The 14,469-nt window shown below is 37.1% G+C and overlaps 1 protein-coding gene across 1 annotated transcript in view; it reads right to left on the bottom strand.

Moving 5' to 3' along the window:
* Positions 1-14,469, bottom strand: part of l(2)k05819 (transmembrane protein 94-like protein l(2)k05819) — an 809,128-nt gene that overhangs the window by 67,904 nt on the left and 726,755 nt on the right. Inside the window, exon 25 of the mRNA XM_090377739.1 lies at positions 10,241-10,486. Coding sequence (XP_090233865.1) covers positions 10,241-10,486 — 246 coding nt within the window. The remainder of the gene's footprint in view (positions 1-10,240; positions 10,487-14,469) is intronic.

Genomic DNA, 14,469 nt, shown 5'->3' with positions numbered 1-14,469 from the left:
AAATAGGGTGGGCCAGTAAATCAGAGAGTCTTATAATAGGGGATTTTAATTTCCCAGATATTGACTGGAATTTGTAGGTTGGTCACTCGCACACTAGCAATGCTTTTGTGGATTTTTTGGATGATTGTTTTCTACAGTAGCATGTTCAGGAGACAACTAGAGGGAGATACTCTTGATCTGATTATCAGTAGTGTTTCTTCATGCATTAAGAATCTGCAAATAAAGGTACCACTAGATGGCAGTGATCACAGTATGCTCAAGTGGGTTTTACTCAAAGAGGTAACTACCATCAAGGGTAAAGGGAAGGGTTTTTGCTTTCATAAAGGCAACTATGGAGGTCTGAGACAGTATTTAAACGGTGGGACCAACTGATGATGTTACCGACAGCAAATTCAAAATGGGAAGCATTGAAAGAATTAATCTTAGAAGCTACTAGGCTTTTTACCAACTAAGAAATATTGTTCAAGGTTTAGGCCTAAATGGATGTCAGATGAACTTAATGAGAAATGTGGCAGAGAAGAAAAATGCATGGGATACATATAAATTAATGAGTGCTAGGGCATGACAGATATAAGCTGGTTTGTAACCAAGTCACAAAGGAGGTTAGGCAGGCTAAGGCAGATTATGAGAAATCTTTGGAAAAGTATGAAAAGAAAAGCAGCAAAGGGTTCTTTATTTATGTAAACTCTAGAAGGAAGGGGATGAATCAGATTGCTCCACTTGATATCAATGTTTCAACTGTTGATGTTCCTGCTCAGGTAGCTAACAAACTAAATAAATATTTTGCATCTATATTCACACATTAGGAGTTATTCAGGGAGGGGAATACCAGAAGTGAATTAAACTCTGGCAGTGAACTAGATGAATTTGTAATAACTGAGAGCAAAGTGGAGGAGAAATTGTTGAAGATAAACACAAAAAAGGCACCTTGGGTGTACGGGATCTATCCAGTTATATTAAGGGAAGCAGCAAAGGAAGTAAGCAAACTCTTAGCCCTAATTATGAGAGTTTCCTTAGACTTAGGGGAGGTACCCATGGACTGGATATGTGCAAATGTGATTCCAATTCACAAAGGAGGATCAAAGGGCCACACAATAATTACAGACCTGTTAGTTTAACTTCTGTTCCTGGGAAATTAATGGAGGTACTTGTTAAAGAAGAACTGCAGGATCAGCTAGACAAGATTTCAGTTCTAGCCTGGACACAACATGGTTTTGTTAAGGGGAAGTCTTGTCTGACCAATTTCATTGGATACTAGATGTAGTCACAAAGGAACTGGATGCAGGAAATAACTCTGATATCATATATTTGGATATTAGAAGGGCTTTTGATACTGTTGCACATGGAAGACTGTGGCACAAATTGGAGCAAGGTGGCATTGGACGCAAATGGCTCCTTTGGATAAAGGGATGGTTGAGTGGGAGAGGACAGAGAGTGGTAATCAATTGACACTACTCTTCATGGATTAATGTTATTAGTGGAGTCCTTCAGGGTTCAGGTGTTGGGTCCATTGTTATTTTCTGTATTTATTAATGATATTGATAATGGTATATCAGGCTTAATGTCTATGTTTGCAATGATACTAAGGTTGACAGGGTTGTTAATGACACTAATGAGAGTACGCTGCTGCAACAGGATCTAGAAAAGTTGAGCAGATGGGCTGAGAGGTGGCAACTGAAGTTTGACATTGACAAATGTAAATTACTACATATGGGAAGCAGTAACCCCAAATAACGTATCAACTGTGTGGCAGTACACTGACAGTGGTAGAGAATGAAAATTAGGGGTAATTGTGCAAGCAGACATGAAGTTTTCTGAGCAGTGCAGACTATCTGGAAGCGTAGCTCATGGCGTTTTGTCAATGATATACAGGTGATCCCTGCTTAATGCTGATAATTCGTTCCGGAAAAACAGAGCGCTAAGTGAATCCGCGCTAAGCGAGCGCCACATTCCCATAAGGTAACATATTTATTTGTGAGTTGCTCTCGGTGCCATAGGATATTACCTAATCAATAATAAATGGTAGTGAAAAGAAGCAGAAATGTCGGTCAAAATATTTAATATTCAAATATGTGTACATATAAAATATTCTGCATTACATACGTATATCATTGTGTGGTAATACTTACGTATCAAAATTAAACTTAAAATTCCAATTAAAATCATGAATTTGATCTAAATTGATTTAATTTAATTGATGCATTTAATCAGGAAAAATGTGTCGATTTTGGGGTTGTACTTAGGCCCTCTTCTTAGTAAACTAAAATGGGTATTAATTTTAAATCCCCCACAGCGTTACTACCCAACAATAAAGTCAACTGATAATTTCACTGCTTTGAAACTTGGCATGTTTTTTTCTTCTTTCAATATGAAACTTCCTTTAGGCATTCCTTTCCAAAAAAGTCCTGCTTCATCTATGTTAAAAACTTGTTGAGAAGTATACCACACAATACCCCTCTTCAATAATTCCTTTTTAACAAGTTCTTTTTTGAAAGTTTTGGCTCCTTGATCTGCAGTTGCGGCTTCTTCCTGGATTTTAAATCTATTCAACCAGCCCTTACTAGTTTTAAATGGTTCCACGTTTTTTTTTTTAGGCGAGTTTTCTTCAGATCAGCATATAGGCTAATCTCTCTCTCTCTCTCTCTCTCTCTCTCTCTCTCTCTCTCTCTCTCTCTCTCCCCCCCCTCTTTTTTAAAATTTATTTTTTATAATATTTAACTTAACTGAATTCTGCATTGGATATTATCTTCAATATAATTCAAGATAATATCCATTTCAATCCTAATAGCCAGCCTAGCCCTAGTTGCTTGCAGTGGAACAGCTGTCTTTCCAGCTGTTCCACTGCAAGCAACTTAATCAGCTGCTAAAATTAATTCTTTATTTTTTATAATTGTTCTTACAGTTAAACTTGCCAGTCCTAAATTATGGTACACATCCGTTTGTTGTTGACCGGAATCGATTTGCTTCGAAACATCTAATTTAATTTTCAAATTCAGTCTTTTTTTTAACATTTATAGTCTTTGTACTGCGCCCAAACGTTGTTCCCTTTTCATTCTTATCTGCCATTATTAAATCTTGGAAAATGTAACTGCGTTGGTTGCATTAATTATGATACAATGTTCGAGTAAACTGTCCGTTATGCACAATGTCGAATACTGTACCGAGTGATGACTAGACTTCAGATAAATGCATATAATGCAAATATTACAAGCAATATACTTGATCATTTTTAAAATGTTGATCTCGGAACTATGTAACAAGTCACTGTACTGCAATTAAATTAGCGTGCGAGAAAATTTCACTGAGCATGGGAAAATTTCTCAAGTCGGCGTGGGAAACGTTTTAATGCTGTTTTGTTATTCATTTTCAAGCTATCGACTCCATAAAATGAAACGATTTTGTTAAATATCCCAAATAAATCTGTAAAAGAGCGTTATAGTCAGATACGGGTTATAATATAAGAACAACATTATAGTGAATCAGCGTAAAGCGGACCACGTTATAATGAGGGCCTGCTGTACAGGAATTTTTCTAGCAGGGATAAGGAGGCGATTATCCCCTTGTATAAGGCAATGGTCAGGCCACATGTTGAATACTGTATACAGGTCTGGAAGTCTCATTTTAGCTGCTGGAGCGAGTGCAGAGAAGGGCAACAAGATTAGTGAATGGAACAAAGCGCTGCTCTTATGAAGAAAGGCTTAAGTTTTGCAAATTACAGTGTCTGGAGACTAGGCACCTGCAAGGTGATCTGATTGAGAATGCATCAATGCTGATGGGATTCTTCCTCTTGCTCAGAATAATCACCTGAGAGGGCATAAATTCAAATTGAGGAAAGACAGTTGTAGGTTAGATGTGCAGATGTTTGCCTTTAACCAGTGTGTGGTTGATTGCTGGAACAATCTTCTATCTGTTGTTGTAGAAGTTGATAGTTTAAAAGATTCAAGGCAGAACTAGACAAACATTTGGAGCGAGTGGATGGGTGAAATTAGAAGATTTGGTTTTTTTTTTTTTTTTGACTGTTGCTATATAAGTTTGTTTTCTTGCGTCATGTGCCTTTACTAATGCTAATGCTAACGGATTGCATATGCTTAACATATAGCTTTGCAAGGATATGTTTCTTAACTTCTGAAAATTGTTTTTTTCTGATTTCAAAGGATGGCATAAAATGTATACTTTACTAATTTCTGCAAATACCCATCCTTCATATTTATATATTATATATAGGACAGTGTGTTTGTAATGCAGTGCCCGTGGTTCATCACAACCTGCACTTGTTAGCACTGTGAAGATGACAGACTGCAAAAGCCAGATAGTGTGAGTTGTGTTGGCATGTTGTTTGAGTTGTTCATTTTGTTCCTTAGTTATTGGGATGCATGATCACCAAAGAAGGCACTTCTGAGCATCTGTTCATGGAACAAGGAGCAGGGCCAGGACAAGAGTAGCGGTTGCTTAAAAAAGCGGAATAAACAAATAGGATAGAGAAGAACATGTAACATGGGAGAGTGGGATGATGATAGAGAGGGCATCCCCATGGCGAGTCCAGAGAGTGAATCTAAATTATTTGGAAGCCCTGAAGAAGGGTGGGATAGGGTGCCAAGAAAAGTGAGGGGATGACAGGCAGAGAAAACCACAGTTGTCGCAGGGTGACCGTTGAACACACACACACACATGAAGGGTCCAGCAATACCAAGGAACTCAAATGGAGTGGAGGAACCCACAGAGGGCAGTATATTGTTAGCATGAAGGGGGCTAGCAGGGTAGCAGAGGAGTATGGTAAGAACAATGGCCGAGCAAAGCAACAGAGGTGATACGCGCAGTAGATCAATCTGGGCAGTACAAACCAGCGAAAAGAAGCAAAGCCAAGAGACAGTGGTGATATAATGAGCACCTGTGGTAAGAGGCATAGGCTTAGGATGGAACACTGTATCCAGGGTAGTGCAAACAGTTGTTAAGGTTCCAAAGTAGTTGCATTCACATGGAGGTAGTCTTTGCTTTTGAAAGATGTGTGCAATAAAAGATTCCCCCTGTCTCACTTGAAGACATAGGCTTAGGATGGAATACTGCACCCATGGCAGTGCAAACATTTGTTAAGTGTCCAAAGTAGTTGCATTCACATGGATGTAGTCTTTGCCTTGAAAGATCTGTGCAATAAAAGATTCTCTCTCTCTCGCTTGAAGACAGCCTTAACGTAGAAGGTCAAAGCTTGGAAGACTACTTTGGATGTGATAAGCTGATGTTCAAACTGAAATGTTGGGAGCTCAGTGTTTGCAGTATGTTCAGTTTAAGGTTAATTGGACAAATATTCATGGCTTGGTACCAAGTTTCCTCATCCCCACAATAAGAGATTATTATTGTTATTTTTGGCAGAAGGGCCTGCTCAGCCCATATTGTGTCCACAATAACAGAGCATATCTTCCTGAATTGACAGATCCTACAATTTGCTGTTAAAGGCTCCATGTCCTACGAAGAGAAAAGTTGTCAGAAGGTTTGGATTTAGCCATGAAGTGGTTGTCTTATTCATAGTAGTCACATTAGGAAAACACTTTTTGGTAATTTCACCTTTTGGGCTGGCTGTCCACCTATTCTGTGACTAGGTCATAAGAGTCTCCCAGATACGTTTGTTCTTATAACTGATATTAATACCTGTGTCTTGGTTCTGATATTGAAGAGCTGTGGTTTGATTGTATTTAAAAAACATATTATTATCGTTGCTCTTATATTATTTCTCCCTGATTGGGGGATTCCACTCCATGACGGGTACTGCTACCAAGTACACACTGTGGTTGTAATGTCTGGTGTTACTGTTGGTTGAGGAAATCTCTGACTATCCTACTGGTATTCAGGATTGCGACTTTCTGCAGTTCCTTGCAGATGTTCTCTGGAAGACCTATTGCTGCTAGGCTGCTATGTAGAGTCTTTGTCACAATACCGGTGGTTGACACAATGATAGGGATGGTCGATACTTCTTGCATATGCCACATCTCCTTGACCTCATGTCTCAGGTTCGTGTACTTCCTAATTTTTTCCTCATGGGTTTTCTGAACATTGCTAGTGTTGGGCACCGCTATGTCAATCAGGTAGGTAGTCTTTTCCATCTTGTCCACAAGGGTTATGTCTGGTCTGTTGTGTGGGATGGTCTTATCTGTTATTATGCAAATTGAAAAGCATGCAATTTAAAAAAAATTCAAAATTATATAAAATGACAAAAAAAAAAAAAAAAAGAGGAGACAGGCATAACGTCAGTAAAGTTTACCTCTCAAGCATCATTGCCAGAATCAACATCTTCAGCTGATAAGTACGCCACTGCAGAGGTTGAGGGCTGTGGAGATTTAGAAGGGGTCAGCCACTCAACCTTAAGAAAGAACATATTAATGGATGACTGGATGGTCACTTTTTTCTTTTCATCGTAGATTTTTTTCTAGCAAGCATATCATTCGCCCTCTGTTAACTTTTAAGAATTTTTTGCTGACAGGATCCATCTTTTCAAACCTTGGCATTGCCGATGCATTTCACAAAATGCCATTGCCATCTCTCTGGTGATGAAGCATCTCGGCTCCTCATTTGGTTCATCTTGAGCTTCGTCAAGCATTTCCTTCTTTCACTATTGCTGTCTGCAAGTCAATAAGTTCTTTATTAGATAATTCCTTCTCTTCTTCATCTATTAACTCCTCCATGTCTTTGGCATCGACCTCCAACTGAAGTAGCTCTGCAACCTTTATACAAATTTTAGTAATTTCTGCCCAGGCCTTATTAATGTTTAAGATGGCATGGTAAATATTATAAGATTTCCAAAAGTTTCTTAACGTAAAATTATTCTACTGGAGACAATGCCTGAGCAAATGTTGTGCATAAATAGCATGCTTTTCAAATTCGAAATAACACCCAGTATATATTTGTATTCTTACATTAAACTGAGTTTATAACTTATACGTGTATGTTATTATAACACCCTGATCCATAGGGTGGAGGAGTGAAGTTGTGTCTGGCGGTAGAAATATGACTCACGTTCGAATTGAAATCATCTAGATGTGTAGGATGTCCAGGAGCTTTATCTAATAGAAGAAAAATCTTGAAAGGAATGTCATTGTCTTTACAACATTTTTCAACCTCGGGAATGAAGCAACATTTAAACCAATCCTCAAAGAGAGATATTGTTATGCATGCTCTCTGGTTCGATTGATGGCCTTAAACCATGAGGATTTCTAGAATGGTACATAACCAGTGGTTTTAATCTGTAATCTCCCGCTGCATTAGCCCCAAACATCTTGAAACCTGGCATTGTATTTTCTTTTTTGGCAATGTATGTTCAATCCGGCATTTTTTTCCAATACAGAGTTGTGTGGTCAACGTTAAAAATTTGTTGTTTTGAATAGCCTCTATCAATAATTTTTTCCAACACATTGCAAAATTTCTCTGCAGCTGCAGAATAGGCACTGGCGACTTCATCGCCTAATTTAATGTTGTGGAAACCAGCGCGATGCTTGAACCTATTAAACCACTCGTTTCTTGCCACGAACTTGGCTTGGGGTTCGCCATACTTATCCTTAATATCTTCATAAATACTTGTTGGTTTTGCTTGAATGGTCATTAGACTCAGAGGCACTCGCTTCTCAATCTGATTTTCCATCCATATTATTAACAGCTGTTCCATCTTTGATATAGCACATGAATGCTGTTTTGTGATCACTGTTGATCTTAAGTGCGTTGATCCTTTGACATGTCTTTTATATGCACACTAATCCTTAAAATAGTATTCATTATTGAAGCAGCGAGACCTAATTCCCTTGGAATAGATGACAAACTTTGTCCTGCTTTGTACAAAGTTTGTCATCTATTCCAAGGGAATTATTATAATTCCCTTGAAATGCAATGAAAAATGCAAGTGGTGGTAGTGCCAAGAAACGAAACAAAATTGATTCATCTTCATTTCTAAATCAACTTTGTTTCGTTTCTTGGCACTACCACCACTTGCATTTTTCATTGGTCGCTTTCCCTTCATCATTGTAATACGTAAATAGGAATGAAGAGAAGTTTCTGATATGTTTGAAGATTTCACCATAATAGCATAAAAACCCACACAATTGCAGTTATCGGTATTATCGCAAATGCAACAAGATCAAGTTTACTACCCATTTATAATTAGATGCACTAACAGAAAAACCCAATAAACCAGAAAGTGCAAATTGTTTTTGTTTTATGGTCGTGACCTCCAGAAACGTGCTTTAGAAAAATATCACAAAGGCGTTCAAAATTGATTCTTATAACGGGAACATATGATAATGATGAAAAGGTAGTTCAATATCCATTATAAATATGATCTTTTAGAGAGATAAATGGCTTAGTAATATGACGAAATTTTCAACTTCCAAGGACTTGGAACGAATTACAAAAAAAAAAAAAAAGTGTTATTGGGTTCACATTACGATATTTTCATGATACCTCCATTTATTCCTACGGGATGCAAAATACATTTCCATGATTTTCAAAATTTCAAAATTTAAATTTATGAAAAATTTATTTCTGTAAGTTGAGTATTATGTAAGTCGGGGAGTTCCTGCACAAGCATCTATCTTGACTTGACATTTATTGCATTGTTACAAGAATCGTTGAATATTTATCCTCACTTTTCCACACTTTGTTCACTCCATGCCATGCCATGTTAGAGCAATGATTCAAACCAATGACAGAAAAACACACTAATACCTCATAGCCCTAATAAAGTTGTCAGGAACTTGCTAATACAAAAACATAAACTACATTTTAGTTTTTGTATTAGCAGGTCTAACATTGCTCATTCTAGGAGGACCACATCTCTCTCTCCCCTACCATGTTATCTTATTTCTTATACATTTATCATATTTTTCCCTCTCTCTCTCTCTCTCTAGATTTTAAATTTATTCTCTTATAGAGCATTTTCTGAGCTATTGACAGATGAGTTACTTGTATGTAAACCTCAGTGTTAGAAGTCTAATCAGTTGGATTTTACTTGTTCACTCCGGCAAATTATTTTCATTTCTACATTTCCAATTCAAGCTTTCATAAAGAATGAGCTACTTTGGGGTACACACTGCGGTTAATTTGAAAGTTTTCTGTCTTTTGACTTCATCCCGGTTGGTATTTTACAGATGAAATTGTCACTGTATATGGCTATGATCTCTCAACGAAGCCCAATGGCAGGCCTTAAGAGTCACTGAACAGTTTCAGCCCCTTGGAAAAAATTCTGTTTTTATTATGTCAGAAATGCAAACTATGTGAATTTACATTTGGCTCATATACAGTTCTTGATTTTGAGAGCTTGTTATTTTACAATTTTTTTTTTTAAAATAATGCTTATAATGTGCTTGCCTGGCAGCTGGTGATGAGGTAGGCAAAAGCAACTTTTTGTTGTTTTCCTAAGCCCTAAATAAGTGATCTATGTAAGCATCTTACATTTGAATAAATATGGTGGGAAGCTTTATTATTATTTTAAAAATATTATCTTTGAGTTCATAACTTAGAAGAGATAGTCACATAATGAATCCAATAGATAACAGTAAAGACTTCAATTTGGGAGGAAAGGTAGTATGTTAACAAATGTGAATTCTTAAAGAAATTTTTTTCACAAAGGTAGCAAGTTAAGTAATGATAAATGTCAGTTCAGAGGTTAGAGGCAAACTAAAATAATTTTATATATTTTATGCAGTTCTGTTGGGACACCTAGACGAGCAAAGGAAATAAATGCTAAAAAAATGAGAGCAAACATCTTTGTTTCATGATATACATTAATTTTTTTTTCATAATTGCAAAATTTAGCACAGACCAGAGGTTCCCAAAGTGTGGAGAGTACCCCTCCCCGGTACACTTCACATTTGTGTTTTTTTTGGGGGGATGGGGGTGTTTGTTGTTTTCATGAAGAACTTTGCTAATGACATATGGACAATCCATCCCACTAATTCAGGTACAAGGCATTTTTATTTATTTCTGTCATTTGTATTTTATTTCTCTGAGATTAAATTTATTGAAGTATATATTAATTCATAGCTAAATTTTAGGTCAGATCTGTTTATTTGCACTTGTTCTGGAACTTGGGGACATGTGAAATTTATGAAAAATTTTAAGGAGGCTCAAGGTATAAAAGTTTGGGAACCTCTGGCATAGACTAATCATTTTTCTTTTGGATAAATATGGTAATAGCTTACATTATTATTTTAAAAATTTAGAACTAAGAAGATTCAAATAATGAACTGCATCCTGACTTTACCTGCTTGCTTACAACTTTTAAATTTTTTCCTGTAGCAACAGTCATCACTTCAGGATCTACTGGTGTGCTCAAAAAAGATAAACTAAGGAGTGGTATCTCCAAGCATACTAACCACAACATATGAGATGGTGGAAGAGGCAATGGCATAAAAAATACAGACGAAAGTAACTGTAACAAAGTCAAACTCAAACAGCAACAAAGCATATACTGAAGACTATTTCTCATATTTCCCATGAAGTGTCTTGCCTGAAGGAAAAATTAAAGCAAAATTTTTGTGAGTTCCTAAAATCATCAACTTTGCACTAAGTTAAAACAACATTGCATTTTCTGAATAACAATTAACAATACCAAAATATAATTTTTACCGATTTTGTAATCATGGCTTTTAAATCATTTTAAAATCTGCATTTTTTTAATGTTTTTGTTTCTGTATTTGAAGACAGCTATAAATTAAATAAACTTTTAGTTATTTCAGAAATTTAATGTGCCCTATTTGTGGAGACAAAAATGATAATACAGATTCTGATGTATATGACTAGTATAGGAATAAGTGCTTTGAAATCAATGCACCCTGCATTGCATTGCATTGGAATATTATAAAATTTGGATACTTCACAAGTATTTACAATAAGATATAACGTTGGCCATACATATCTGACAAATTTGTATCCTCATCAGTGGTGAAATAGAAATAATTAAAGACAGACCTTACCTGTTTGTTGCCTATTAAAAATAAATGAATAAATAAAATATATAAATAAATAAACAAACTATATATAAATATACAAAATGTATAAAGTCAAGATACTGTTTATAAGCAAAGGGCATCATCTTAAGGACACTTCTAATAGAAATGGTTTATAATTTAGGGAAAGCCACTGGGTTCACTGCTGGCTGCAATTCTTCAAAGCAACTTAAGAGAATAGGGTCTCACATCTAGTGAGTATGGGCTTGGCACACCCAGGGGCTTGAGCTGGATATCATCATTCTTCTCTTTCTTGGTGATTCCCTTCTACTTCTGACTCTCTCTCTCTCTCTCTCTCTCTCTCTCTCTCTCTCTCTCTCTCTCTCTCTCTCTCTCTCTCTCTCTCTCTCAGGGTAACTCAAATTTTTTTTTGGCTGGTGCAGCATAAGCCTCAGGCTTCCTTGCACCATATAGCTAATAATAATAATAATAATTTTTTTTTTTTTTTGGTAGTTGTTGGCGCATAGGCTTCTGTGGCCATAATGCACCTCCCACGGTTTTTGCATCAATTTGATCCAAGCCCGAGGTAGGAATCAAACCTGCGACCTTTGGGTTGCCAGGCAGGCACTTTACCCACCCGGCTAGTCCGGTCCGCATAATAATAATAATAATAGTGAATCTGAATGTGATGCAGAAACCTTTGTAGCAGATGGATTTGTGTCATTATATAGTCTCTGGGATGAGCTATCTGTGTTATTATGATCTTCAGCAACTGATCAGCTGTTAGTATTAACCACATAGTGCAAGGAAACCATTGGCTTTGGCTTCGCAAGCCAAAATATGCCTGACATACTGAAGTACTACTGCTTAGTGCTGATCACTTCACTTCCCTTTCTTTCTTGGACATTTGTATAAGTGAGAAAAGTAGTGCATGTGACCATAGACTGACAGAAGTTCTGGAATGTGATGCTATTAAAAAAAAAAGGTAACAGCGTATCAATTGGTGATTATTTCTTAATACTCTCCCAATCTCCACATTATCTGTGAATTTTGACATCACACCTTCCTCCATCCTGGATGTTATTTATGAAAATCAGAAACAGATGTTATATGTGGAAGAGCTAATAGAGTTAAACATTATTTTCCTCATAACTAAATCATGTCGTGCATCTTTCAGAATTCCATTTCTATCTAAATGTCTCTATACTGCACTCTTTATCAATGCCTTCATGATTTTTCCTAGCACCAATGTCAGACTGATGTTCAAAGAGAGAAGTAGTTACCTACTTCACTATTTAAACTGCTTCTTATGTATCAGCAATACAATAGTGCTTCTTCAATCCAGAGGAAATACTCTCATAAGTAACTCATAAGTAACCTTAATGGTTCAACACACCCTCTCTCTAATCACCTCCTTCAAAATTATTGGGTATATGTTGTCAAGTCCAGAAGCCTTACTTGCCTTTAAGCTCACAAGTTCTAATAAACAATCATCTGCAATTTCAGTATTGCAAAGTTCATACTGTTCAGCCTCACTTGCAAAGTCTGTTCTCACTGTGAAGGGTCTTTTGTTTGTAAACTTTGATGTGAAATACTTGTTAAATTCATCGGCAATATCAGATTAGACTAAGGCTTTTCATGCCCATTACACATAGGAGGAAGAAACTGAACCTTGGATTTCACCAATAAAATCAAAATCCAACCAACCAACTGAACCTTGGGAACAAGGTTCAGTTCTTTCTTCCACTCTTTTCCTCTTGTAGATGACTCTATTGTCAGGAAAATGGGGAATATATTGTGCAAGAAGGATAGGTGGAACAGGACCAGGGTATGTCTGCAAGGGACAAAGCTTGATGATGTTGTAGAGCAGATATCATCTTTTAAGGGCACAAAAGATGGTTTGTACACATTGGTACTAATGATATTAAGAGTAGGAGACCAGCAGAATTACTTAACAAGTACAGGTCAATGTTGAAAAAAATCTGTAAGTTAGGGTTGAATTTGAAAGTGTCTGCAATTCTGTCAGAGACAAGATAGGAGGGAGTATATGATGAGAGCCTTGTCAATCAATTCAGCCCTGGAGAGATTGCCCAAGGCTCAAGAGGTAGAATTTTTCTCAGCTTGGTTTGTGCTTGCTAACAGGAGTGACTGCTTCTACAGGGATGGGATACACTTAAATAGAAAGGGTTGCAAGAATATTTGCTCATGCTATCGAGGCAGTGTTAGGTGGGTCGGAAAACTGCTAGCTTGGGAGGGATACAGGGACTAATAGATTAATAGTAGCCACTGGCAGAGGTGAAAGTGATTTCTTACACTGCTTCTATTGCAATGAGCAGCAGGCTGGAAAATAAGGTGTGGAGGATTTCAGAGACTGTTGGGAGCTATCGCGGAACAAGTAAATACACCGGCTGTGTTAGGGTAGCTAAGAATAAGAACAGGCAGAGCCGTAACTAGGGTAAAATGCTGCAACATTTTAAGGGCACATCCCGACCAGTTATATATTTTAAAATTGTTTCATTTTTGATTTAATTACAGTTGACCTGTGCACCTCCGTAGCCAGGTGGGAAGGAGCAGGTGCGTAGCACATGCTTCTTGATTAGACTGGGGTTCGAGCCCGTCACAACCAAATATGGAGGATGCGGAAAGGTCAGAGATGACCGCTGCACATCCCGGAGCAATATGGCCTTAGATGCTAATGCTCCTAAAAACCAAATAACAAACAAACAAGTTGACCTGTGTTTAACAAATTTCTTTATAATGAATTTTTTGAATTCCTTTTGGTAATGACATTTAAAAGTTTCTATAGAATGAGGAAAATTTCCATATAACAACGGATTACGAGAGACTTAACTTTGTATGGTGTTTCCATCTCCAGCCTTTAGGCAATTTATGCAATTAGAAAGCGTAAATTAAGGTGCACATCTGGTGAGTATGGTTTGGCACACCCAGGGTCTGAGCTGGGATATCATTGTCTTCCCCTCAACCATCCCTTTATCCAATGCAGCAATTTTCCTGCAATGCCACACTGCTCCAATTTATGCAGCAGTCTTCCATGTGCAACAGTATCAAAAGCTTTTCTAAGATCCAAATATATAATATCCAAAGTTATCCCTGCATCCAGTTCTTTGTGACTGCATTCATAATATCCAATCAAACTGATCAGGCAAGACTTTCCCTTAACAAAACCATGCTGTGTCCGAGCTATAACTGAAGTCATGTCTAGATGATCCTGCAGTGCTTCTTTAACCAGTGCCTTCATTAATTTTCCTGAAACAGAAGTTAAACTCACAGATCTATAATTACTTGTGTCAGCCTTTGATCCACCTTTGTGAATTGGGGCTACATTTGCACATCTCCAGTTTAATGGGTACTCCCTCGAGTCCAAAGAAGTTCCTCATAATTATGGCTAAAGGTTTGCTTACTTCCTTTGCTGCCACCTTTAATATAACCGGATAGATCCCATCCACCCCCAGGTACCTTTTTTATGTTTATCCTCAAACAATTTCTCCTCCACTTTCCTCTCAATTATTACAAAATCATCTAG

The sequence above is a fragment of the Mastigoproctus giganteus genome, chromosome 7 (genome assembly GCF_048544385.1).
Source record: "Mastigoproctus giganteus isolate SK-2022 chromosome 7, ASM4854438v1, whole genome shotgun sequence".
In the NCBI taxonomy this organism is placed as follows: domain Eukaryota; kingdom Metazoa; phylum Arthropoda; class Arachnida; order Uropygi; family Thelyphonidae; genus Mastigoproctus; species Mastigoproctus giganteus.
Note: the sequence above shows the minus strand (reverse complement) of the source record. Positions and strands in the feature narration are given on the sequence as shown.